This window comes from Panthera onca, chromosome D4 (assembly GCF_046562875.1).
Source record: "Panthera onca isolate mPanOnc1 chromosome D4, mPanOnc1 haplotype 2, whole genome shotgun sequence".
Taxonomy (NCBI): domain Eukaryota; kingdom Metazoa; phylum Chordata; class Mammalia; order Carnivora; family Felidae; genus Panthera; species Panthera onca.
This window is the reverse complement of record NC_138351.1, coordinates 77,285,704-77,311,596: the sequence shown is the minus strand read 5'-3', so window position 1 is coordinate 77,311,596 and position 25,893 is coordinate 77,285,704. Positions and strand designations below refer to the sequence as shown.

Sequence of the window (25,893 nt, the reverse complement as noted above, 5' to 3'; positions counted from 1 at the left end):
TAAATAAACCTTTAAAAAAAGAATAAATAGAACTGCATGGCTGTGCAGATGCTGTAAAGGAAGAAGACAAGCATGAAGGATGTCTAAGTTTCTTGCCAGTTTAAATGGTGGTATTTTCAATAAGTTGGGGAGCTCAGGAGGAGGAGAAGGAAGAACAGGAGGAGGAGAATAAGAAGGATCAGGAAGAGGAGGGAGCTTTAAGGAGAAGATAATGTGTTCACTTTTGAACACATTTATGTCATGCCCCTGGGACTACTGTAGGGAGATGTCTAGGAGACTTGGGAATAAAGGTTTGCTCAAAACAGCCTAGTGGGTGATAGAAATTTGGGACCCATTGTTCTAAAAATGTTATCAAAACCTTTAAAGTAGTTGTCAATAGCAAGACCTAAAGAATGAGACACAGTGGGGGCTTAGGACACAGACAACAGAATTGCTCTGCTGGCCCAGTGCTCTGCTGGCCATGCAAATCCGATCTACTCATTCTATTGCATCTACTAAATTGCCTTTAATTTTCTCAGGCAAATCTCCCCTTCACATCTTGCACCCTCTCTGCTAGTTCCTTAACACAACTTGCCTTGGAGTCTAATTAGCTGGGGATAAGCCCCCTAGCCTGTAAGCTCCCGGAGAGCAAAAACTCTTCTTCACGCTGCTCTCTATGTATCTCCATAGTAGGTGCTCAGGAAATGCCTGCAACACTAATGTGAACTGAAGAGCTTCTAACAGTCTGTGAGACCCTGTTAGATGATAGACATTGTGTCTACACTATGCCACATAATCATCACAACAACCTGTGAGCTGTTTCTTACTACTCTCATCAGACGTGTAAGAAAACTGAGGTTCAGAGAATGAAACAGGTCACACAGCCACTGAGGGCTAAAGCCCAGATTTGAACCCACGGTTGTCAGACTGTAAAGCCCATGTTCATTCCACTGGGCTCTGCGAATTCAACACTTCTCACTTCTTCCTACTTGCTCCTAAAGCTAGTAGAGAGTTTAATATTTTTTAAAAATTTTTTTTTAACGTTTTATTTATTTTTGAGACAGAGAGAGACAGAGAATGAATGGGGGAGGGGCAGAGAGAGAGGGAGACACAGAATCGGAAGTAGGCTCCAGGCTCTGACCCATCAGCCCAGAGCCCGACGCGGGGCTCGAACTCACAGACCACGAGATCGTGACCTGAGCTGAAGTCGGACGCTTAACCGACTGAGCCACCCAGGCGCCCCGAGAGTTTAATATTTTTTAATAATTACCAAAAACGACCAGCCTAATTGAGAGGGGAGGAGAGGGAATTACCACAGTTTTCAGGAAGCTCGTTTCTTTCATCTGTACCAAAGGAGATGATAAGCCCATTTTGCAGAGAGTTAAGTTGAGACCCAACAAAGGCCACTGAGATGTCATTGCAAGCACAGATGTTGGAAAATATGGTTTCTTTTTCCAGCTTCCCATTTGGAAAATAACAGGATTCCAAAATTCCATGCTATCCCTATTTTCTCACCTCCTGGATTTATGTATCTTTGTGTTGTATTTTTGTTATTAGGTTTGCTGAAAAGCCCGGTGAATAAGACGGCCTTGACATTGATTGCTGTGAGCTCCTGCATCCTGGCCATGGTGTGTGGCAGTCAGATGTCCTGTCCACTGACCGTGAAAGTGACTCTGCATGTGCCTGAGCACTTCATTGCAGATGGTAAGAACCAAGCATAAAAGATGCCCCATTACCTGCTCGTCACCTTGCACCCCTGTCTGGTCAAATGTCCTCCATGCATAGCCCAACTTCACAATCAGATTACCCAAAAAAAAAAACAAAACCAAAAACAAACAAACAAACAAACAAACAAACAAACAAAACATTCCAAAGGCCTTGGAAGAAGCCCTTATGATTTAGAATCCTGGATTATTTGAATGGAACTACAGACTGCTTTTTTTTTTTTTTTTTTTTTTTTTTTTTGCCATGGGCAAGGATAAGATTTGTTAAATTAAGGAAGAATTCAAATGTGAGTGCAGGGAGACTGAGCTACTTCAGAGAACCTCCTGCTTCTTATTATGCTTGTGAATCCTATTCCTAACTAAAAATATCCCCTCCCCAAATACTATTTGCTAATTAAAAAATATGACCGAGAAGGTCATATGAGCTTCGTTGGAATTTCCTGAATGTCCTGGAGAATATTCTTATCTCATTCCGTGTAGATGTACTTTACAAGTATGTTATATCCTACCGTTTACTCTTCGCACAATTAATTTGAATTAATGAGACACTGTAGTCTTTGTAATCATTTGCAAAAAAAGCATGGCCCAAGAAACTGATTAAGGTTCTTGATAGCTATTGTTAAAGTGTCCTCCAGAAAGATGTTCCAGTTTACATGCTCCAGTAGGATGCGATGGCACCTATTTCCTCAATTGCTTGTCCAAGTGCTTGGCATTACTATTTTTAAGTATATGAAGATTATCATAAATATAATAAAGAAGTATATTAAGTATACAGCTTAAATTTTTACATAAGAGTCCATCCAGATCAAACCATAATACATTCCCAGCTTCCTTATGTTCACTCCCAGTTAATGCCTTCCCAGAGGTAACCACCCTTCTGACTTCCAACATCATATTAGTCCTATTATTTTAAAAAAAAATATTTTTGCAATTGGATCTGTATTGAATATTTTTGAGATCCTTACTCAATAGTTGTCAGCCTTATCTCAATATAATTCAATTTTATCTTTACCTTTTAAGTTAACGTTCAGATCTAGCACCAATCCCTTCCATATGTTTTGTCCAAAGTGGAATGATTACCTCCTTTCTCTGAAACACTCAGACTTCTATTAATGTATCCTGTGATGGCTCCCACTTCACCATGTAAACTAGCCTCTACTTGTTTTTCACCTGAACTACAATGAAGTTCAGTATTTCTTATTTTATATACATGCAGTTGGCTTTCGGTCCTAAACATAACATTTTTGATTCAATTCTATCAAATCATATGTGTACATATGACAGGTGCAACTTTGAGTGTAAGATAACAAAAGGATAGCAGAGGGAAGCAGAAGGAAGCAAATGTACAGAAGCATCTAGGACATATAGGTTCATGGAGATTGGGATGGGAAGAATTGCCAGAACCTGGGTGGAGATGAAAGGCTAAGAGTAATAAACAATGAGTTTGGAAAAACCAATAGGACAAATTTTGGCCACCATTTAAGGCATGTGATCTTAACTTTTAGTGTTACCAGTCCCTACACTTTAACTGTAGAACGATAGGCCTTAGCAACATTCGAGTTTTGAATATTTATTTTCATGCTTGTAGACATTGAGCTCCTAAGGAGTCTAAGTAACCTTCTCAAGGTCATGGTAAATAGTTTAGAGGCTAAGAGCAGAGGCTATAGAATAATACAAACATGAATTCAAATAGTTGTTCTGTTATCTGCCATTTCTATAGCCAAGTGAATGACTTACCTCTCAGAGCCTCAGTCTGCATCTATAAAATGGTATGATAATAGGGGCGCCTGGGTGGCTCAGTCAGTTGGGCGGCCGACTTTGGCTCAGGTCATGATCTCGCGGTCCGTGAGTTCGAGCCCCACGTCAGGCTCTGTGCTGACAGCTCAGAGCCTGGAGCCTGTTTCGGATTCTGTGTCTCCCTCTCTCTGACCCTCCCCCATTCATGCTCTGTCTCTCTCTCTATCTCAAAAATAAATAAACGTTAAAAAGAAAATTTTAAAAAATAAAATAAAATAAATAAATAAAATGGTATGATAATAATACCTATCTCATTGGATTATTGTGAAGCCTACAATTCCACATTTATCAGATTTTCAGAGAACATGTAGTTGTGAAATTGCAAAATCAAGGGATCGCCCAAGAAAACTCGAGAAGTGTTGTGATGGCTTGGAAGGACAGAGAAAAATGTGGTGAGATAACAGGTGCCCTTTCTCAGTGGTCTTTATTCTGACCTCTGTCATAAACTTAAAACTTTACAACTTCCTGTAGAGTTGTCTGTTTCTTCCTGTAGACTGGAATCTCTTTGGGGGCAGGAGTTGTGTCTTCTGAGAGAGATCTTGTATTCCTGATGATTAGCACAATACCTGGTCCATGGTGGATGCTCAGTAAATATGTGATTAATGAATGCATGAAACCTGAATTAAAGCAGACTTATGAATGGCCCTATGGACTGTTATATTAGATCTCTAAGAAGAAAGGGGAGACTGAATCAAGGAAAACTAAGGCAGAAAATGCTTACAGATCAAGGATAATTGACAATGGCAATGGAGTTTACAAATACTAGGGATGCGATGGTACAAACATGGTAGGCAATGATAGAGGACCTAGCCCAAAAGGATCTCAGTCTCAAGGTGTAATGGAACCCCCTTCCCCTGCATGCTACATTGTCTTGGTTGGGAATGTACCCTTTGAAATGAATACGTTTAGGTTAATATCTCAGTTTTCTTGTTTAGTTGCTATGAAATATAGGAGAATCAGTTAAGCTCCCTATGTCTCAATTTTTCTCATCTGTAAAATGGAGATTATTTTGAAAAGATTGAATGACATAATGTATATAAAATACCTATAAAATATCTAAAACATGGTGATTGCTCGAAAAATCTCCATAGCTTGCTACTCTTATTCTTAAAATGATCCATAAAGGAAGAGACATCAGAAGCTGGTACATGGCAGGACAAGAAGGCATAAGAAACTAAATAAATGGGATTCTTCTATTCTAATAGATTCTGATAGAATCAAACAGTACCAATCTATTACGGTACTTCTGGGGTTAAACAGGACTTCTTAGAGCAGTGAATACTTACAGTCAGGTCGATGGCTGTCCAGTTCTAGGCAAGCAGACCTTTCCCAGCATGATCCCAGTGCTTCCTGTGGGTGGATAATCTATATGGATTGCACATCCCATTCCCCCAACAGCTCTTCAAAGTGATCTTTATTATCCCCATTTGACAGATAAGAAAACTAGGACTTGAAAAAGAGTGGAATCCAGTTTTCTGTGGGGGTGGAGCAGGGCCTAACCAAGAATAATTTATATGAATTCGACTAGTGAGGTCTCTAGCTCTGATTTCTGGAGATGCAGGAGTGTTATGTAGGGAGGCAAGAGGGTAAGTGATGATGATGTCTATTTTCCTGAACCTTTATTATCAGTTGGCATTAATATTTGTAAATTCATCGATATATGACATACATACAGTAAAGAAAACAGAATGCAAGTGTACAATTCAATCATATATATATGCCCCTGCCTTAAAAGGCCACTGTCTGAGTTATAAATAACATCACACACGATAAAGCCTATGAGGATGAAAGCAGCCCCCATCGAGGGGGAAGGACTCCACTGAGACAAAGCCACTCAAGGACCATGGCTAAGTGGCTAAGACAGCTCTCAGTTTTCTTACCTTCCCCATAAACCTTAGGCTGCCAACTTGTCAGCCCTTAGGGAGAGCACTCATCCAGCCATATGTGTTGAGCTGTCCGTGGTGCTGACGTATGGGGCGTGGGGTTGAGTAATGGGGCAGGTCTTCAAAAAGAAAAGTATTCTGCAGTTGTGTTATGGTATCGTTGTACTTGATACTTACTGCCCGTTATAGGTAAAGGCCAGCACAACGTGGCACTTTTCCATATCCTCACTGGCAAGAGCAATGAGTACTGACAGCCCTCATCCAATCCCTTGGCAAATATCACCCCTTTCTTTGTCTGGGTCTTCTCAAGGCCACTAGAGGCTTTTTGCCCTGCTAAGTACACAGTGCAGAGATAAATTAGATTTGTGTCCAAACTCCTTGAATCTAGCTGTTTTTTCTGCTGTGGACTGTTAGTTATAAGCATTTTGGTCATTTGGGCTGATGAGTCTTAGAACTAGTGAATCACAGTCTCTAGGGGTGGAGTCTATGTACTAATATTCATAATATGAACTCTGTGTGATCAATTAACAGAAGTTTGAGAGTTGCATTAATATCTCTGTAAATGTTACTTTTCTAATAACATATAATAATGTAATAACTCCTTGGGACCACAGGGACTCCTGATAAAGGGCTTTGGTTTCTTCCATCTTTTACTGTGTCAATGTCATATTAATGGAGCTGCCTCATGCTGTAGCTCCAGTGATTGTCCATAGCACTGAATGCAATGTAAATGGCGACTATGAGTTTTATAACAAAGCAGACCTGATAATGCACATGGATCCAGGCTTCATCCAGATTGTCATGTAGGTGGCATTGTGGATGAATGGTTACAAGTTAATTTTAAAAGCGTATCTTATTTGAGATGTTGGTTTGTGCATATCTTGAGGCTCCCAGTGTAAGTCAGGGTATATTTACCCAATATTCTGGCACTACAGCAAGCTAATAGAAGAGGCAACTCTTAATTTTTTATGTTTATTTATTTTTGAGAGGACAGTGAGAAAGAGAGCGGGGGAGGGGCAGAGAGAGACCAGGGACAGAGGATCCAAAGTGGGCTCCATGCTGACAGCAGAGAGCCTGATGTGGGGCTCAAACTCATGAACTACAAGATCATGACCTGAGCCGAAGTCGGATACTTACCTGACTGAGCCACCCAGGTGCCCCAAAGAGGCAACTTTTATTTTATTTTATTTTTTTTAATTTTTTTAACGTTTATTTATTTTTGAGACAGAGAGAAACAGAGCATGAACGGGGGAGGGTCAGATAGAGGGAGACACAGAATCTGAAACAGGCTCCAGGCTCTGAGCTGTCAGCACAGAGCCCGACACGGGGCTCAAACTCACCGACCGTGAGATCATGACCTGAGCTGAAGTCGGCCGCCCAATCAACTGAGCCACCCAGGTGCCCCAAGAGGCAACTTTTAAAGGAGTAAGTTGTTTAGATTAAGTGAGTGAGATGGCCCCACTCTAGTGTAGACAAATAACAGTACACCTAGAGTTCTCTCTTATAGTCTGTTCTGTTCTGGTGCTTTGAGAAGGTGAGTGATATATTGGAAGTTGTCCAAAGGAGAGGCTTCACAGTTGAGAGATTGGAAAAACACTGTGGATACCTAATGACCGAAGGAATCATTCTATAAGAAGAATTGAAGGAATTCAAACAAAAAGTGAACCCAATATTATTGAGTAAGTCTGTTATAAATATGGCAGTGTTCAAACATTTTCATGGAGTTATTTACTCATTCCAGTCTCATAGCAGAACTGTGAGGCAGCATTTAGCATCTTCATTTGCATACATGGATGTAAATGCAGAGATGTTAAGTGATTTGGCCAGATTAACACACAGAAGTGAAGCAACATATGAGAGCCCAAATGTACCTGAACCGAGGTCCTTCCATGTTCCACTCTTTGACAAATATAACCATGGTTATTATTATTAGTTTTGAAAAGGGGACAGACTTGAGAGTCCCCAGGAAGAAAAATTAGAGCTAGATGGGTGATGAGGTGGTCAGTGATGAAGTAAAATTGATCCTTCATCTGAAAATGTCTTCACTTTCTGAGCTTCAGCTTCATTATCTATAAAGTGGGGATAATAGCAGTACTTATCCCGTAGAGTTATTGTGCAGAATAAATGAAATAATGCTCATAAAGCTTTTAGCTCAGTACCAGAGATCTAGTAATGGCTCAGTAAATCGTATAAATGTTAGTGGTTGTTATCACTTTTGTTTAATACTGGAAGGGGGTCATTGCAAGGTAAGGAGTTCCCCATCATAGGAAATTTCCTAAGAATAGATGACCACATTTCTATGAAGCCATAGAAGAAAAGGGAAGAAATGGGTTTGACTTGGATACATGGTATTTTGATTCAGAGCCATTTTATCAGAATATAAATTTTTAAAACACTTTATTTTTTAGGACTTTCAAATTATGTTTATTCTTCAGAACCTCATTCTTGGGTGGCACCCACTCTTTTCCTTAGCCCAGGAATGGAATGAAACTCAGGAATGAGTGAAAGCTAGGGGGTGTCTCTTGAATACTTTACCTGACTAAACACACACACACACACACACACACACACACACACACACACACACATGCACACACAGTATTTTTGTGTTGATATGTTCATTACATCAAAATATTCATGCTAAAATATTTATATGTTAAGATAAAGTTAAGTTGTTGGCCTCACCTTTGGGTTAGACTAGGTGATATTTCAAATCCCCTTTGTTTTCTATGACTGAGGAATTTGGGGTCTGAGGTTTCCTCACCAGCCTGTGAAAACCTGAAGTGGAAATGTTTATCATTAGGATGGCCTAGCTCATTAATATGCCACGTGTAGCTGCCTTTGAAAACAAAAATTATATATGATGAATCTCAATCTATATTTGCTTCCACCCCTATTTCATGTCTTTCAACCCAAGAGAGTGAGCTAATCTTATATGGCTTTGTGCCTTTAATGAAGAATGAGGTTATAACCAGCTCCAGAGCTAGTTTGCAGTGATTTGAATACATGGGGGGAGTATTTTCAACTTAAGGAAGGAAAAATTACACCACACTGCTTAGTCACAAACTGCAAAGAAACCTGTATAAAGAGAGGAGTTCCTTGGACCTTCTGCTCTGTGGCACCATCTGGGGCTTGGTTTTAAAATGTTCAGTGCTAATTGCAGACCTTTGAGTGCCATAGAACATGTTCAGGGATGAAAGTTCTCCATAGCAGGGTCTCCGCCTTGTTTGCCCTTCACCACTTTGCACACATTTGATGCTGTTATGACAGATAGGCTACTTTGCCTTGTGTCTTCCTATGTACATTTGCTTAAGTGTTTCTCTCCACCAGAAGTACCCTTCCTAGTTTCCATATACTGCAACTCTACCCATCTCCATGGCCTAACTTAATTTTCTCCTTCCTCCAGAAAACCCTGTTTATCAAAACCCCATTCCTTGAAAACTAGATAGAACTATATTTCTGCCTTTTTAATAACCCCACAGCCTACCTCCCATCACTGTTATTGTTATGAATGTGTCATTGGAACAACTGCCATAGTCCTAAGAACTGGCCTCCTGAGTTAAATCTGACTCCTCTCCAGTCAACATTGTTGTATTTTCAACAATACAAACAGAGTTGATATTTTAAAATCAGCAATCTCAGCATACTGCATTTTCTCATAAAACCTGTTCAAGTACCTCTTACTATAATTGTAAAGACTGAACTTCTTAACATGGCTCTTAAGTTCCTGCAAGATCAGGTCCCTACCTACCTCTCCATCCAGCCTCAACTTACTCCACTGTCTTTATGTGGGTTCCTTAAATATCCTTAGCTGCCTCCTACCTCAGGACCTTTGCACAAGTTGTTCCCACTGCCTGGAAAACATTTTCCCTACCTCCCCAGTTTCTTATGGACAAATTTATTTACCCTAAAGTGATTGACTTCCTCTTTTCATATCCCTGCCTCTTTTAGGTCCCTTAGTAATTATTCTCCACAACCCCTGCTCTATTCCTTTATTCCAATTATTTAAGTTGGTAATTATATATTATCTAGTTCATGTTGGTCTCTCCCACTAAGTTGTAAGCTCCATGAGGCTAAAGATTTTATTTGTTTTGCTCATTATATTCAGCACCTAGGACAGTGTCTAAATCAAAGTTTGTGCAACCAAACAGCATTCATTGAATGAATGAATGAATGAATGAGTGAGTGAGTGAAAGAAAGAAAGAAAGAAAGAAAGAAAGAAAGAAAACCAAAAAATGAAGTGATTTCACTAGCTAGACTTAAATTTCCTCAAGGTCAAAGGCCACAGCTTATTCATGTCCTACCCTACTGTGAGGTCTAACAGAGGCTTCAGCAGACATATAATAAATTGTGTCTGTGAAATGAAGGGAGGTGGGGCAGGCAGGTGAACCTAGATAACCTAAGAAGATATATCTGGGGGAATGACGGTGCACAAAATCTGAGTTTGCCTATCTTGTGATTGACTTCACTCCCCACAGTTTTTCCTCCCATCCCCAAAGATAAGAAACTCCAATCAAAATCACATTTCTCCCCCAGCACCAAAATGAAACCAGCTTTATCCAGAAGCCCAGGAAGAGGGGAAAATATAAATTGAGCTGAGATTCAGAACACCCGGGGGGGGGGGGGGCCAAGAGGGGGGAGGTGGCAATGAAATACCAATAAACCATATTAATATGCTGAAATCAGGAAGAATAGGTTGAACTCCAACCCAGATTTAATAACTATACATGAGAGAGTGCAGGGAGAAGGCAAGGCTAGGTTTCAGTCAGAATTAAAATGAGATCTGTAATGAAACTGGTAATATAATTATAAACTGTGAAAACTTCTTTCCCTTCTTCCTCTTCTGGTGCTTAATGGGCAACTTGCTCAGCAATGGCCTGGAGCTGTTGCTTGGGGCGGTGGATACCCCCTAGAGTAGAATCTGCTTTTTTCCCCCTCAAACCTCTTTATTAGAAAAGCCTAAGTCTACAAAATCATGGAAGGAAAAAAATGCTTCAAGCTATTTCTTCCTTAAATAGTAACTGATCCCCAGGTTAAAAGTGACAAGGGGCTTGAGGGAGAATAAACTCTGGAAAACCACTCTAAGCGGCTGAACATGTTGAAGCTTTTAAAGATATCACAACAGCTAGTTGGGTTGGGATTTTTAATGACACTCTGTGCTAAGATGTTAACTTGGCTCCTGACCAGGATGAATTGTTATTAATTTCCTTTCCTAACAAAAGGGATAACTGAGTTTGACGTCCAAAATTAGAGACTAATTTCTGTGTTTTGATAGCACATTGAGTCCAAAAATACGTTCCTAGGAACGGGGGGCAGAGGACGGTCGAAAGGGGTAGGAAAATGCAATTTCTTCTCATTAATAATTCCATTCTGCTATTGTGAGCAGAAGACCACTTTGACTTTTCAGCAGGGAGGAGAGAGTGATGGACGGGAGCTCTGATGAGAGGGAGCTTGGGATTATAGTGAGATGTTCCCTCCTTATTGACTTGGTGTTTGCACAGTGGTGTAGGGGTGGGGCAGTGGTACAGTGCTGGGAGAGAGAAGATAACATGGTGCAGTGGTTAAGTGCATTGATCTATGACCCAGGAGATGTGAGTTCTACACCTAGCTACTCTGCTTTCCAGTTTTTTGTTTTTTTTTTGACCTGAGCCTCTGTTTCCTCATCCAAAAGCAATGTTTTGGTTTTTTTTTTTTTTTAATAGTTTTTAGAATGTATTTATTTATTTTGAGAGAGACAGACTGAGCAGGGGAAGGGCAGAGAGAGGGGGGTGCGGAGAGACGGAATTCCAAGCAGGCTCTGCATTGTCAGTGGGGAGCCCAGTGTGGGGGCTCAAATTCACAAACCATGAGATCATGACCTGAGCTGGTACCAACAGTTGGATGTTAACTGACTGAGCCACCCAGCCACCCCCAAAAGCAGTGTTAATACTCCCTACCCCAGATGAGTGTCGGTGGGCTGATATATGTGGGATCTCTTGGCCAACTATGAGAATAGGTCTGATTATGAGAATGTGGTGCTTTCCCATTTCTGTTTGTTCATAACTTTATTACTTATGAGGACAGTAAAGGAGTTGGAAAGAGCCTAGTGGGTATGGCCACATCAGTAGAAGGTACAATTTTGGGGAGGCTTAGCTTGGCCAGAAGGAAGAAAGTAAATAGTTAAAAATTCATTATCAACACCACTTTCTTATTCATACATAATGCCTGTTTTCTCCCCCCTCTTCTGCCTTCCTTTCCTTCCTTTGGTTAACAAATATCGCACATCCTCTTCTCCATGGCATGTGTAGATGTCAGGGGTGGAGACATGAATAAGACACACTCTCTGACCTCTCCTAGAGAGAGAATTGTGCTGGATGCTGTGGGGATAGGAAAGAAGGACAGCTAAGTACCTCAAGCTGGAGATGGGGAATGGTACTAAGAGGAGGATATCTTGAGGGGTGCCGCCTGAGCTGGATCTCAGAGCCATTGATGTTTACATGAAGGTGGGTGATGGGTGATGCCATGCTTCCTAGAGGGGCATGGGCACTTGTCAGTGCATACATGTAGACCCTGCTGGTCAAGTGTTCCAATGATGAGCTAATACCAACATTAATAATGGCAATGTTTACAGAACACTGCTAAGTGCCTTGAAAAGGGTTACCTGCTTTCATTCTAATGTCTCATGAAGTAGATCCAGACATTATCCTCACTTTAAATTTAAGGGAAATTAAAGCCCATGAAGTTTATGTGAGCACTTCAATGCCATAAAGGCAGGAAGGGGGTGAGCAAAGTTATTTGTGGCTGTAGAACATGGTAGACAGAAAATTAGATGACTGCATTTGGGCTGTGGCTGTACCACGACTTCTCCAGGCCTGTTTCTTCCTGGTACAATCTGGGAAGGGAACAAGATGGTACTTAAAATTCCTCCCTGCCATAACTTTCTAAAAGTAGAGTGAGAAATATTTCCCTTTAGAGGGGATATAACTCAGAAGTAGAGCATTTGACTGCAAAGTTGCCCTTTATTCATCCCATTGGGTACATGGCCTCTGGAGTCTTTATGCATCCATCCCATTAGCATCCACATCTCTTCTGAGTCTTATCTGGCCAGGCCTTTCTGTGGCCAGCCAGCCCCCTTGAGCAAGGATCTTCGAAGCAAAGGCAGCTGAGCAAACCTTTCACAGCCCACAAGTTGCCATTTGAAGAAAGCTTAGAAGGATCACAGCCAAGCTTGGGCAGGGACTGTGGGCTCCCAAGGCTGCTGGAAAGAAAAAAGAAGTGGTGGGGATCCGGGCCATGGTGGGAAAGATGCCTCCCATCTCCAGTTCGAAGCTTCAGCTGCCAGGGGACCTTGAACATCTCAGATGCCAACAACAGTATGGGAGGGAGAGAATGCATCATATTCAGAGGGGAGATGATGAGATGGGAAGAATAATTAAATCCTGCACATCCCTCCTGCCTCTCTGCACTTTCTCCCTCCGGTCCCTAGTGCCCAGCAGAGCCTTGCTGTTTGGCTTTCCTCCCCAGCTACCCCTCTGGATTATCTAAGCCAAATATATCTGCAGCTGCACCATCCTGGTTTGGGGGCAGCTGTTGGAAACTTTCTGAACCTTTGCTAAAGGCTCGGGCATCTTACCTTCAGCTTGAATAATCCCCAGAGCCTGAACCACTCCTGAACTTTCTGTGCATTCCCTCTTCTGCTTTAACTCTAATTCCCATTTGGGCTTTACTGGTGAATCCACACATTAAGACTTTCAGCTGGCCCTTGCTGAATGCCTGTACAGGGTAAAACTCACACTCTAGGACAAACTCAGACACAGTCAGTGCTAAAGGAGGGTGAGACAGGAAAACACGTGAGATATAGAATCAGAAAACCACAGGTTCAGTGCTGTATCTCTCTACTTACTAACTATGGGTCTTAGATGAGTCACCTCACTTCTCTGAGCCAGCAATCCCACCGTCTATAAAAGTAAAGCTCTTAGCCTCTATTTTGTAAGGTGAAGGTGATGAAATCAAGAGGGATATGAAAATATCCCATAACAGGTGCTCAGTAAATGCAAATCATATCTTCAAAGGGCTCACGCCTGTTATTTAAAGTGACAGGATAGCTATAAAGCAAAAGACTACAAAAGGCAAATCATAATCAGAACCATGTAGGGCGTGTAGACAAGAGTGAGCGAGGTTGCCAGGGAAACTTGGAGTATTTTCCACTGGCCAGATCTGGGTAAAGCCTTAGGGAGCGAGAGGATTTGTCCCATTGGGAGGAGCTGGGTGGGCAGGATTGGGAGTGAGAATGTTTGCTCTGTCGGAGATCCAGGATGGAGTGAAGACAAGAAGGACAATGTCCCAGACAAGGAGGACACCCTAGGAAAAGGTGTGGCAGGAACAGAGAGCATCCAGAGCATCCCAGGCTCCGAGGGACATGATGAAGAATAATGGGAGGAACAGATGGGAGAGCAGGGTCTCTTTGTTGGACTTCCCTCAAGGAGGTGATTGGAGGTCATGGAGGAACTGAAGGATTTAAACAAGGGAGTGTAGACATCCCAGTTGCTCTTACAAAATGCAATGCAAGATGGTAATTAAGAGATAGGGCTGTAGAGTTAGATGTATCTGGGTTGAGATGCTGACTCTGTGAATTAATAGCTATTTGATATTACAGATGTTACTTAACCCTTCTGGCCTGTTCCCTAATCTGTAGAGTGGACATGATGATAATAACTTCCTCTTAGGGAAACTAAATGAGATAATATCTGTCAAGCATTCAGTAGTAGAATGCTTGGCAAAGAGGAGGCACTCGGTAATATTTTTTTCCATTGGCATCCTACCCTTACTTCTAGTCTAAGTTAGGTCTCGCTGTTAAATGTGCAGTCAGCACATTTACAATTGCTTATTCAGTGTCTAATTTGGTTAAGAGTCTGGGATATAGAATCACACTCCCTAGGTTCAATACTTGGCTCTGATATTTTGTAGCCATGTAGTGTTGAGCTAGTTATTTCATTTCTAAGCCTCTGTTTGCTTATCTGTGAAATGGGGATGGCAGCAGTAAACCACTTCAGAGGGCAGTCAAATGACTGAATACGAAACTAAGGCAAGCATGTGGCACATAGTCAATGCTCAGTCAACAATAGCCCTTGCTAATGCTGCCTTCAGCCCCTTGAGGGCAGACAGTGTCGCTGTATTTTTCCTGTGAAATCTTCAGTACACGGTGGAGATTGTGGATTGACTGACCACAGTGTAGAGGGTGAGTCTGAGTGGCCGAGGCCAAAGGAAAGGAACCTGTTAAGGGGCTGTTACATTTAGTCTGTATGGTGATGTCTGAACTGGGGCATTAGAATGAGAGAGAGAGAAGGGAGTTCCTGTAGAGCTAGAGCCAAGGACATTTAGTAACTCGCTGCAAGGGGGTGCTGAGGAGGGGAGGGAGTCACAGGCCGCTCTGCATCTGCCTCCCGGCGTCCCTGAGAGGCTGGCGACCCCAGACATCAAAATAAGAGTGTCTTCTGCCAAGCTGTGACGTGTGGTGGTTAAGACCACGGTTGCCAGTGGCGGAGTACATGGGTTCAGATCCTCAATCCACCTCTCCCGTGGCCCAGCTCGGTCTTCTGAAACACGGGGATGCCAGTGTGCCGGGAATCAGACTGTGCTTTGCGAAGATCACGTGACTGGTTAGTGGTAAACACGCTAAGGGCTAGCTAATACTACCGTTGTGCTCCTGTGCCAGCTTTCCTGTGTGAAGATCAAGAACCAGATACCCACATCTTGTCTATGGTTGTAGGAAAAAAAAAGGGGGGGAAATGCAAGCAACTTTGAAGAACACATATTATTGGGACCTGTACAGATCCTGCCTGGATGAAAATTACTAGTAAGAGATGTCACTGTGTTTTGCGAGCAAAATTAACTCACCAGATCTCTGAAGGCTGTTCTCCTACAGGTTTGACAGTGTGAGTAATAGTTCAAGTGATGTCTTATCACAGTATTGAGGCCAGGGCAGAGGCTGGAGAGCTATCATCCCAGGCCCCCATACAGGTGCTGGTGTGATCTGTGAGCACGAAGATTTGGGGGGGGGGGGGCATCTCCTACAAAGACTCAGATGCTGTATTAATGTGCTGGGTGTGGGACCGGCCATGGAAGCAGAGGCCTGGAGGGAGGCCCAGGGGCCTAGTGATTGGAACTGGTGTCACATTTGAAATATGGAATCAATTAAAAATGGCAGCTCCTGCCACCTCAAGAGGGAGAACATGGCACAGAGGTGAGGGCACATTGTGGGCATGTTGCAAAGTAGCTGGCGTAGCAATTTTCTAAATTGCGAGTGCCGGGAACTACTTTCAGCCTATCTTTGCCCATTTCCCATCTCATTTGCACTCTAGCCAATCTCCAACCAGGCTGTTTCTCGAAGGCCCCAAAGGTTCTTTTTTTGTTGCTTTAAAAACATCCTTTCCTTTTTGCCAAAATTCTCCTTTGCCTCCACTTCACCTAGCTTTGCCTTCTGCTGTGTTGACATTCAGCTCAGATGTGGCCATTCTGACCTTGCAGAGGAATCAGGGTCCGTGCTCTGTGTGCCCAAAGGTTCCTGGTTCCTCTTCATCATAACACTGGTGATGCTCTGTGATACCTGTCTGTCTGGTTATCTCTCCGCTGCATCATGTGCTACTTTCAGGTAGGGACTCTTCCACTTTTATAGACTCCAAATTTTGAAACAGTATCTAACATAGAGTGGAGTCTATTATGTTTAGATCCGTTCCCCACTCAAGACATAAAATTTGGTCACATGATCTGACACTGGGATGGACTCTTGAATACCAGTCTTTTTTTTTCTTTTTCTTTTTCTTTTTTTTAATATATGAAATTTATTGTCAAATTGGTTTCCATACAACACCCAGTGCTCATCCCAAAAGGTGCCCTCCTCAATGCCCATCACCCACCCTCCCCTCCCTTCCACCCCCCATCAACCCTCAGTTTGTTCTCAGTTTTTAACAGTCTCTTATGCTTTGGTTCTCTCCCACTCTAACCTCTCTTTTTTTTTTCCCCTTCCCCATGGGTTTCTGTTAAGTTTCTCAGGATCCACATAAGAGTGAAACCATATGGTATCTGTCTTTCTCTGTATGGCTCATTTCACTTAGCATCACACTCTCCAGTTCCATCCACGTTGCTACAAAAGGTCATATTTCATTCTTTCTCATTGCCACGTAGTATTCCATTGTGTATATAAACCACAATTTCTTTATCCATTCATCAGTTGATGGACATTTAGGCTCTTTCCATAATTTGGCTATTGTTGAGAGTGCTGCTATAAACATTGGGGTACAAGTGCCCCTATGCATCAGTACTCCTGTATCCCTTGGTTGAACACCAGTCTTGAGCCAGGAAGCATAAGTTGCATTGTTTGCAAAGCTACATCAAAAACAGAACAGAAGATGGAGAAGACACTTCTCCCCGAGGTGGATCTTGGTGAAAGTAGGGGTGGAGTTGAGCATCAAGGATAGGTTGATCTTGGACAGATCCATGATCCTCCTCAAAGAGTTTGTTAGGATAGGACGAAACTGGTTTGTGCCAAAGATAATTGGTCTCAGATTTTCCCCTTTCCCTGATGGACCTGCTCTATCAGCCTCCAGCACCATTCTCTTCCCATCCTAAGGCCCGCAGTAAGATCCATGTATATAACAAGCACATTCTTCCTGCAAATTGGGTGTTCTAGACACATGTGAGGACAGAAACTTGGTATTTGGGGCTCTCCGATTGCCTTCTCAAGTCTCCATCCTTCTGTCCTCCCAGGATCAAACTCACTGTTAGAATCTAAGTCAATATAATATTAGATGATTATAAAAATCTCAGTAAAGTCATCACGTGCCTCTGATGTGACAGCCAGTGTACTGAGTGTTTAACCTGCAATGGCCTATTTAATCATTACAGAAGTTACACATTGAATGAATATTTATTTCATGTGTCCCTATTGTCCTGGAGCAGTAGAGACGCTATCCTGAAAAAAGACATTATGAATGCCTCTGCCTTCATAATGCTTTCATTCTCAGCAAGAGACAGGCCCCAAAGAAAATTAGCAAAATCGCAAAATATGTTGTGGCAGGGAAATAAGTGAGGGCCGCTGTGAAAATAATTGAAATGGTGTAAAACAATTAAAACAAAGAGGAGCATTGGGATGTCAAACTCAGATATAGTGGTCAGAGGAGGTGGCATTTCATTCGAGACAGGAAAGGTGTGAGGGAGGGAAGCGTGTTCCAGGCAGAGCACATTCAAACCACTAGAGTAGTGGAAAATCTGGAAAGAGATCTGCACAGTTTCGGGGGGCCTGGGTGGGGTAGGGTTGCAGAGGAGAGCAGGAACCAGATCTTCTATGGATAGGCATTCTTGTTGCTTTTCCACTGGCAACAAGATGTTCAGCAAAGTAGGGCTCTGATGAGTGTTTTGTTCAGGGGCATTTGCTATGTGCCCCGACTTTGGGTGTTTAAATTCAGCAGGGCCACCCTCCTTCCAGCCAGTTCACACTCGCAGAAAGTTTCAGCTTCCTGTCACCGGTTACTTCTCTCCCTGACTTCTCGTGCCCCACCTCTTTTATTGCCTTCAGCTCATTTCCTGTATCTTCGTGGTTCCTGACTTGGCTTTTGCTTCTTTCTGTCTGTCTGTCTCCGTGCTGCGCTGAAAAGCAGGGACGGATCCACGTCTCTCTTGGACTTACTTCTCTGCTCTGCCACCAGCACAGCCTCACTGCCCACTCTGACACCATCCATAATGGTACCCCAGAAACCAGCTCATTTAATCATCTTGGAACCCAGTCCCCAATTTCCAGCCAACACTTGTTAGCTCGTGGTTTGAGATCTGTAATTTGAAGGGGATTGGAATTTTACTAAGCAACCAGAGTTCTTGAAAATTTAAAAGGTGGATGGATTGGTAAAGAGGAATGTCAGGCAGCGGGTGACAATTACTCTTTAAAAGGAATCTGCCCCACCGCCCACTCATATTAGTCTGGTTTTCAAAATCAGTATCCTTGTCTGTTGCCGTAGAAGATGCTACTTGGGGAATTTCAGGGCACTTTCCTGTAATGGAAATGAGAAAGTCAAAAAGGAACACACCAGCTAATAATATTCCTTTTTGCCCTGGGATACTGTTCATGATTATTTCTCAGAAGTGATCTTTAATTGTTTCATCTAAAGAGTATGCATCTTTTTTCCCTCTGACTATCTCTTCATAGAGGTTTGTGAATTGGATCCGACTATTAGTACCACTTACTAATTTCCTCTGAGTCTTGCTGGCTGGAGCACTGGGCTTGGAACAACTTTTAATTTTGTTTTTAATTAAATTTCAGTTGTTTCAAATCACTCACTTTTAATGCCATTTCTTTGCAGCCCTCAGAAGCACCAGGACCTGCGTGTTCTTGTTTATGCATACGCACAATTTGATATGTGTATATCCATGGCACGGCTAAAGACTGACTCCTGGCTGAGGTCCAGAGCAAGAGCAGGCAATTAAGAAAATAGAAATGAGTCACAGAATGAGCTTTTGTTTACACTGTTATATCCAGAGCTAATATGTTATTTAAGCGGGAGCCTGGGTTATTGTGTTTGTTTTTGCCAAACTGTATTTGAACGAGGCTGCATTCTCTTGTATTTCACAATGGGATCATCAAATATATTTAGGTAGAAATAGTGTAAGAGTAGCTAACACTTATTAAGCATTTATTACATACCAGGTACTATTTTAAGTACTTTACGTGTATTACCTCACTTACATTAAAGCTGAGTAATTTGAAACAACAGAAATTTAACTTACATATATTACCTTCCACATTCCTATGAGATTATTATCCATCATTTTATAGCTGAGGAACCAAGGCCCATTTAACTGGACCAATTTGACTTGGTTAGTTGCCGGCAGGGCCACAGTGTGAATACTTGATCGCCTGGCTCCCTATGCCTGCCTTTAAACACTGTACCAGACACGCTGTCTGTAAAGAGACAGAAGGGCTGCATCATCTAAATGAACTTAACAACAAAAATGTAGAAAATTGTCTAGTCCTTTGCAAAAGTGAAATGATTTTAGTTTGATATTTGGTCTTTTTTTTAATCTTTATTTTTGAGAGAGAGAGAGAGAGAGAGAGAGAGAGAGAGAGAGAGAGAGAGAGACTGAGTGTGACTGGGGGAGGGGCAGAGAGAGAGGGAGACACAGAATCTGAAGCAGGTTCCAGGCTCTGAGCCGTCAGCACAGAGCCCGACGCGGCGCTCGAACTCACGGACCGTGAGATCATGACCTGAGCTGATGTCGGATGCCCAACTGACTCTGCCACCCAGGCACCCCTTTACATTTGTTCTTTTATGTGGCCTCTGCTAATGCCCATTCCTGAGGTGTAAACTGTGAAGCTGCACTGTGGGGTCTGGTTTGGATTCACCAAATCATGGTTTGGGTATTTTACTGTGCTCTTTCAGATATTTAGCACTCCAGAAAGGACAATTAAGTTTGAGAGGAAACCACATAAACGCGTGCCCGGCGTCCCACGAATCCCCGAGTTTAGCTAGCCTCGTTTGCTAATGTGAGTTCAGACTGAAACGGAACCTAATCGATTTTCTATCTCAGAAACTTCACATGTCTTATTTTCTTTGCAAGGAACATTATTTCACTGATGTCTGCACCCTCCCTCTTCCACCCCGAAACACACACACACACACACACACACACACACACACACACACACACACATTTAGGTACTCACAGCAGCCTGTTTCTTAATCCACGGCTCTTCTTTTTATTTGTAGTCATGTAAGTATTGGTGCATTTACCTGTTCAATGCTCATCTACTCAACGTTGAGTGCACTCTCTACAGCCAAGTGCTATCTTTTTTTCTCCCTGCTAAATGTCCAGTTCTTACAACCAGGGCCGAGGTACGTATGGCACTCAATAAACATTTGTTGAATGTATGGATAAATACATTCAGACTTCAGTACAATAACCAGCCTGCTGAGAAGCAAAGTGACAGTAAGTGAAGCCCAACACCCAGAGTCTGGACATCTGGACTCAGTCCCGGGTTGGTCATTAAATAGTTGTATGTAACTCAGGCAAGAAATGCCCTTACTGCTTTCAGCGTCTTCATTTGTGCCATGGGAATGATGAGAATTCCATAAAACATATGTGCCTATACAGTAGTACAATTGAATGCCAACAACTCTAAAAAATATTTGATATCCATTACCTTACTTATTCCTGACAATAATCCTAGAGACAGTAACTATTATTTTCCTCTTTTTTTTTCTAATAAGGAAACTGAGTCCCAACAAGGGTAATAATAAATTTGCCCATACTCACACAGCTGCTGAAGAAGATCTGTCTGACTCCAAAATCTCCCAATATTTCTTGCTTGAGGATCAAGTGAGATATTGGTTGTAAAGGTGTCGCACAGCACCTTACATGCTAAACAAAAATTGCCTGCCGCTAAAGCTCATTAGTGAGTCTCGAGTGAAATTTGAAGTACCATTGGAGAGTGGGTTTGTAGAAGTGTATGGTTTCTTTCTTTTCTTTCCATTTGGTAACATGTAGGTTAATGTTCTTCAAATAGAAAGCACCATTTCTCACTTCATCTGTCCATCCACTCAGAATGTTTTCTGATCACCCACTAAGTGCCCAACACTGGGCTGAGAAACAGTAATTTGAAAATATGTTAGACATGGGTGGTCTCTCAGAAAGCTCACTCTGTCCTGCAGTGGATAAAATATCACTATGCTCCAACCCTGGTCACATGGATGGGGAGGTACTCAGTAAGTGCGTGCCGAACTCACGTGGCATTAGCGGCGACACTGATGTAAGGCGAGGTAAGGAGAGAGGTACAGAGGCCAGGGCATTCGGGGCAGAAGAAGGACATGTCACTTGCACGTGAGAGGACAAGGGAAAGAAGGGCGTGCCTTTGGCTGGACCTAGGAGGATAGGTATGGTGAGGAGGGTGTCCGGGATATGGGAACAACGTCTGCGAAGTCAAGGGGAGTGGGCTAGGAAGGGAGGGAAGAATGGCTCCATCCAGTCAACTGCTGCCGGCCTGTCATCCGGTGGCTCTTTCTTTTCCAAGGCAGGGAAAGCATAGTCCTTTGTTGCCACGGACAAAGAAAGAATGGGCACATTTTGGTTACCTACTATGTGTTGGACTCAATATTACAACTTTATATATATTCTATCCTTTATTCCTCCCAAACCTTCTGAAGTAGCTGGTATTAATACTGGTGGTAGTGGTAATAATATCAGTAGTAATAATAGTAGCAGCAGCAACAGGATTGGATGAAGAAAATACTAAAGATGCCCTCTTTCATACTCCTAGTTCTGGTCTGTTGGGTGATGACTTTTTTTGTGTATATCCTTCCAGAAATTTTACCACACACACACACACACACACACACACACACACCCTGAGTTGCTGTTTGTTTGTTTGATACCTGAGATAAGGTCCTACATATTCTTGCCCCCCTTGCTTTGCTCATCAACCATGGATATCTCAATGTGCCTTTATACACAGGAGTTATGTGGCAGGTACTGTCATCCCCATTTGATGGAATAGGAACCCGTAGGCTCACAAGGTCAGGTAATGGGTAGAAGCTGGCTAATAAATGGCAGGATTGGGCTCCCACCCATCCTATCTGGCTCCGGAGCCTGGCTCCCTCAAGCCCCACATCTCCCTCTGGGAACAGATTGAAATAACTCATCCTTCACATGTCATATAGCAGAAATGTGGGTCTCTGCCATCCTGTGGCCTGTTGAAGCCTCAAGACCTTCCTTCAGCCCTCAAAATCTTATCCTTTCTCTCTTTATCTTTCCCATAATTCATAGCAGGGTTTGGCTGGCGGAGGGCTCATGGCAGTGAACATTACGGTGTGGCTAAGCCGCACATTTCCTTTGTTATCGTGCTCCAGGTACCAATATTATATATCTAGGCAGCTGTTCTCATCTGTGCCAGACAGTGAAATCTGTTCCATCAACATGACTGTTAAAGCCTCAACATTTTTGGAAGCTTCATCCTATGTAGTCCTTTGTAGCCTCATAAAACAATTAGATTTAGGCTTCGCATTAATGTGAATTATTGTCCAGTTTCCAGAAAATATCTTCTGGAAATGCCATGAGGATGTATTACATGTCTTCGGAGATATTAAGTATTGAATTACAATATTATGTCACCTTCTCCTGCCATTTCTTTCTCACACACTCTCAACATGGTCTGATTTATGTTTCAGCCACCCCCATGGGAAGCTGAGTACTTAGAGAAATAACCAGAGATGAATATTGACAGAAGCCAAATACATACACACACATTCACACACATGCATGTATGCACACATGCATGTATATGTGTGTGTGTGCGCACACACACTTATAACAGGGAGAGGAATGGGAAGGAGGCAGCCTGGTATCAGAGACAGAGCTCTGTAATGAGTTCTAGTTTGGAATTATCAACTTTCTTGCTGTGTAACTGAGGACATATACCTTTAACCTCCTTCGGCTGGAGTCTTCTTGTCTGTGAAATGGGGCTAAAAGTAACACCTGCTCTCCAGAATTATTTCTGGGATCAATTAGGTTAACAACAGCCGCAGCAGCAAAATCTCCCATTTGGTAAGCACATCCAAGAAGCCAGGTATACACGCGGTCGCATTTAATATTCCTGTGAATGCTGCCGGGTAAGTGGTATGCATTCCCTTTTTGATGAGGAAGCCGAGAAAAAAAATATAAAGCATTTCCTGAGGTCATTCAAATAATACGTGGTGAGGGCACTTGTTGAATCCAGGTTTGCCAGTTCTGAGGTCTGAGACCTTGTGCTTTTCCCACTGAATTTATTTCTAGACAAAAGTGAAGAGAATAGAAGGCCAGAGACCTAGAGAGGGGGGGACACATGCACACACACTGACAGTGAGAGACACGAAAGCAGGCAGGTGCTTGGGCCTAATTTGGTCGGTTGGCATCGAACCCGCAGTGTAGTAATGAAACAGATCCGGGAGGAATTGCTAATATGGTTATTCTTAGCACTCGCAGTTGTGAGCCATCTTTGCCAAACAGCCCCTGACGTTTGTGCAGGCTCTTTGGGAGAGGCAGAAAGAAGGGTGTGCCATAGAAAGGGGTACATCACCGAAGAAGGGGGAGCAGGGCAGGTAAGCCACAAAGTTAGGCTGGTGAATCTGGAAAGCCACATGGTCCGTTCATTCATTTGTTCATTCCATCAGCCAGTCCTGTCTCAACCACACATAGTATTTTCATGATGGTTTTATTGAAACTAATATGTTCAGGGCATTCTTCTCAGCCTTCTACACTTCACTCCTGCCACACATCTTAAAGTTGTAACCCTCATTTCCTGTCTTACCCAGTTCACCCTGGGATATTGTGAAAATTGGAGGTGCTACTGGGACAAGCCATGGCTCAGCACAGGGAAATGGGCTCCTTGGTTGGGCAGGCAGGAGAAAGGTGCACATTGGTTTTAAAAATGAAACTATTGGGGTGCCTGGGTGACTCAGTCGGTTAAGCATCAGATTTCAGCTCAGGTCATAGTCTCGTGGCTTGTGGGTTCGAGCCCCACATCGGAATCTGTGCTGACAGCTCAGAGCCTGGAGCCTGCTTCAAATTCTGTCTCTTCTGCCCCTTCCCTGCTTATGCTCGCTCTCTCGCTCTCTCTCTCTCCATCAAAAATAAACATTAAAGGGGCGCCTGGGTGGCGCAGTCGGTTAAGCGTCCGACTTCAGCCAGGTCACGGTCTCGCGGTCTGTGAGTTCGAGCCCTGCGTCAGGCTCTGGGCTGATGGCTCGGAGCCTGGAGCCTGTTTCCGATTCTGTGTCTCCCTCTCTCTCTGCCCCTCCCCCGTTCATGCTCTGTGTCTCTCTGTCCCAAAAATAAAAATAAATAAATAAATGAATAAACATTAAAAAATAACTAAATAAAATAAAAATGAAACTATTGTCTATGTCCTGGGCATAACCACCATGGAGCACAGCTCCAGAGGGTACCATCTACATAGGGTCCAATTATTCATAGAATTATCATTTTATTTAATGGTCATAGAATCTCTATGAAGTAAGCATTTCCATTGTGCAGATAAGGAAACAGAGAAGACTTAACCAAGATCGAATGATCTGTTCTGGGGCCACCCAGCAGGTCAGTAGCTGGACTAGGATTTAAACCATACCTGTTTCACCCTGTAGTCTAGCCCTTGCCTTCCATCTGAACTCCTGTCTTACTTGAGCAGCTGATAAAGAAGGAAATTTTTGAACACAGTGGGCCCCCTTTTCTGTACTTTCACTTTCCGAGGTTGAAGTTACGTGCAGTCAATCACAGTCCAAAAGCAGATGATACATCAGAAGGTCAGTAGTAGCCTAATGCCATGTCACGTGTCTGTGTTTATTTACCTTACACCATCTCATCACGTGAGCATTTTATCCACTCACATCATCACAAGAAGAGTGAGTACAGTAAGGTGAGATATTTAGAGAGGGATAAATTTTATTACAGTACATTATTACTGTTCTATTTTATTATTAGTTATTGTTAATCTCTTACTCTGCCTAGTGTATAAATTGAATTTTATCTTAAATATGTATGTATAGGAAAAAACGTAGTATATGCAGAGTTTGGTATCATCTGTGGTATCAGGCATCCACAGGGGGCCTTGGAATGTATCCCTTATGCACAATAGGGTGCTACTGTGTTAGCAAATCAGAGCCAGAGGACCCTTGAGTTTTGAGAGCAACTGTCCACCATGTTCATTCAAGAAGCACTGGTCTTAGATAAAAAAGAATTCCAACATTGAGATTGGGCTTGATGCATATATCCCCAGTGAAGTCATCAAGAAAGTTTAAAAAAAAAAAAGGAAGGAAAAAAATAAATTCTTAAATTAAAAGCAAACGGTTGCCTTCAATCAAATGGTTGTCTTCAATCTTTAATCACAGTTCTTTAAAAAAATAAATAACCTAAAGGAAAACAGGAAGCATTTTTTCACGACTTTGTTCTTTTCAAACCTTGCTGCCTAGCTTGGTACCAAATTGTTATATCCATGGAGAGAAAAATAATTTTTTTTTGAAATTTCAACTCTTCAAACCTCTTTTGTCCAGACTTAGACACCCCTAACTCAACTTTGAAGCAAGGCCAGTGGTACATAAAGGCATGTGGAATTTGGTGGCAATCTCTTTTAGGCAGACTTTGATGACAATTTGAAGTGAGAAAGACCGAAAACAGAAACACAATTGCCTGGAGACAATCAAGCAAAACTCCATTTGGGGAAAGAAAACCAGGCTTTCATGCAGCTTCGTTTGGAAATAACTCTTTTTCGAACATAGAACACTCAAAATGCCAGTAGCCTGTCCATCTCCATGGTTCCTTTAAAGGGATGTTTGGTGATGAGTTCTTTGATGTTCTTCCATGAATGGACCTCTCAAAGTTATTACCATTTCACACTCCCAGCGAGGGAGCTTTAGCCTTGAGACAGCTCACCATCATGGGATCCATTCTTGGTTGTCAGTGTGGAATACTGGGACAAACTCTGAGTACTTGGGTCACCGCACTTGGGCTCTGGCCCA

At 42.5% G+C, this 25,893-nt stretch overlaps 1 protein-coding gene across 4 annotated transcripts in view; it reads left to right on the top strand.

The window, feature by feature from the left end:
- ASTN2 (astrotactin 2) overlaps positions 1-25,893 on the top strand; it is an 876,482-nt gene that overhangs the window by 352,752 nt on the left and 497,837 nt on the right. For all 4 annotated transcript variants that reach the window (XM_078436555.2, XM_078436553.2, XM_078436554.2 and 1 more), the window contains one exon: positions 1,537-1,683. In XM_078436555.2, the coding sequence (XP_078292681.2) occupies positions 1,537-1,683 (147 nt within the window). The remainder of the gene's footprint in view (positions 1-1,536; positions 1,684-25,893) is intronic.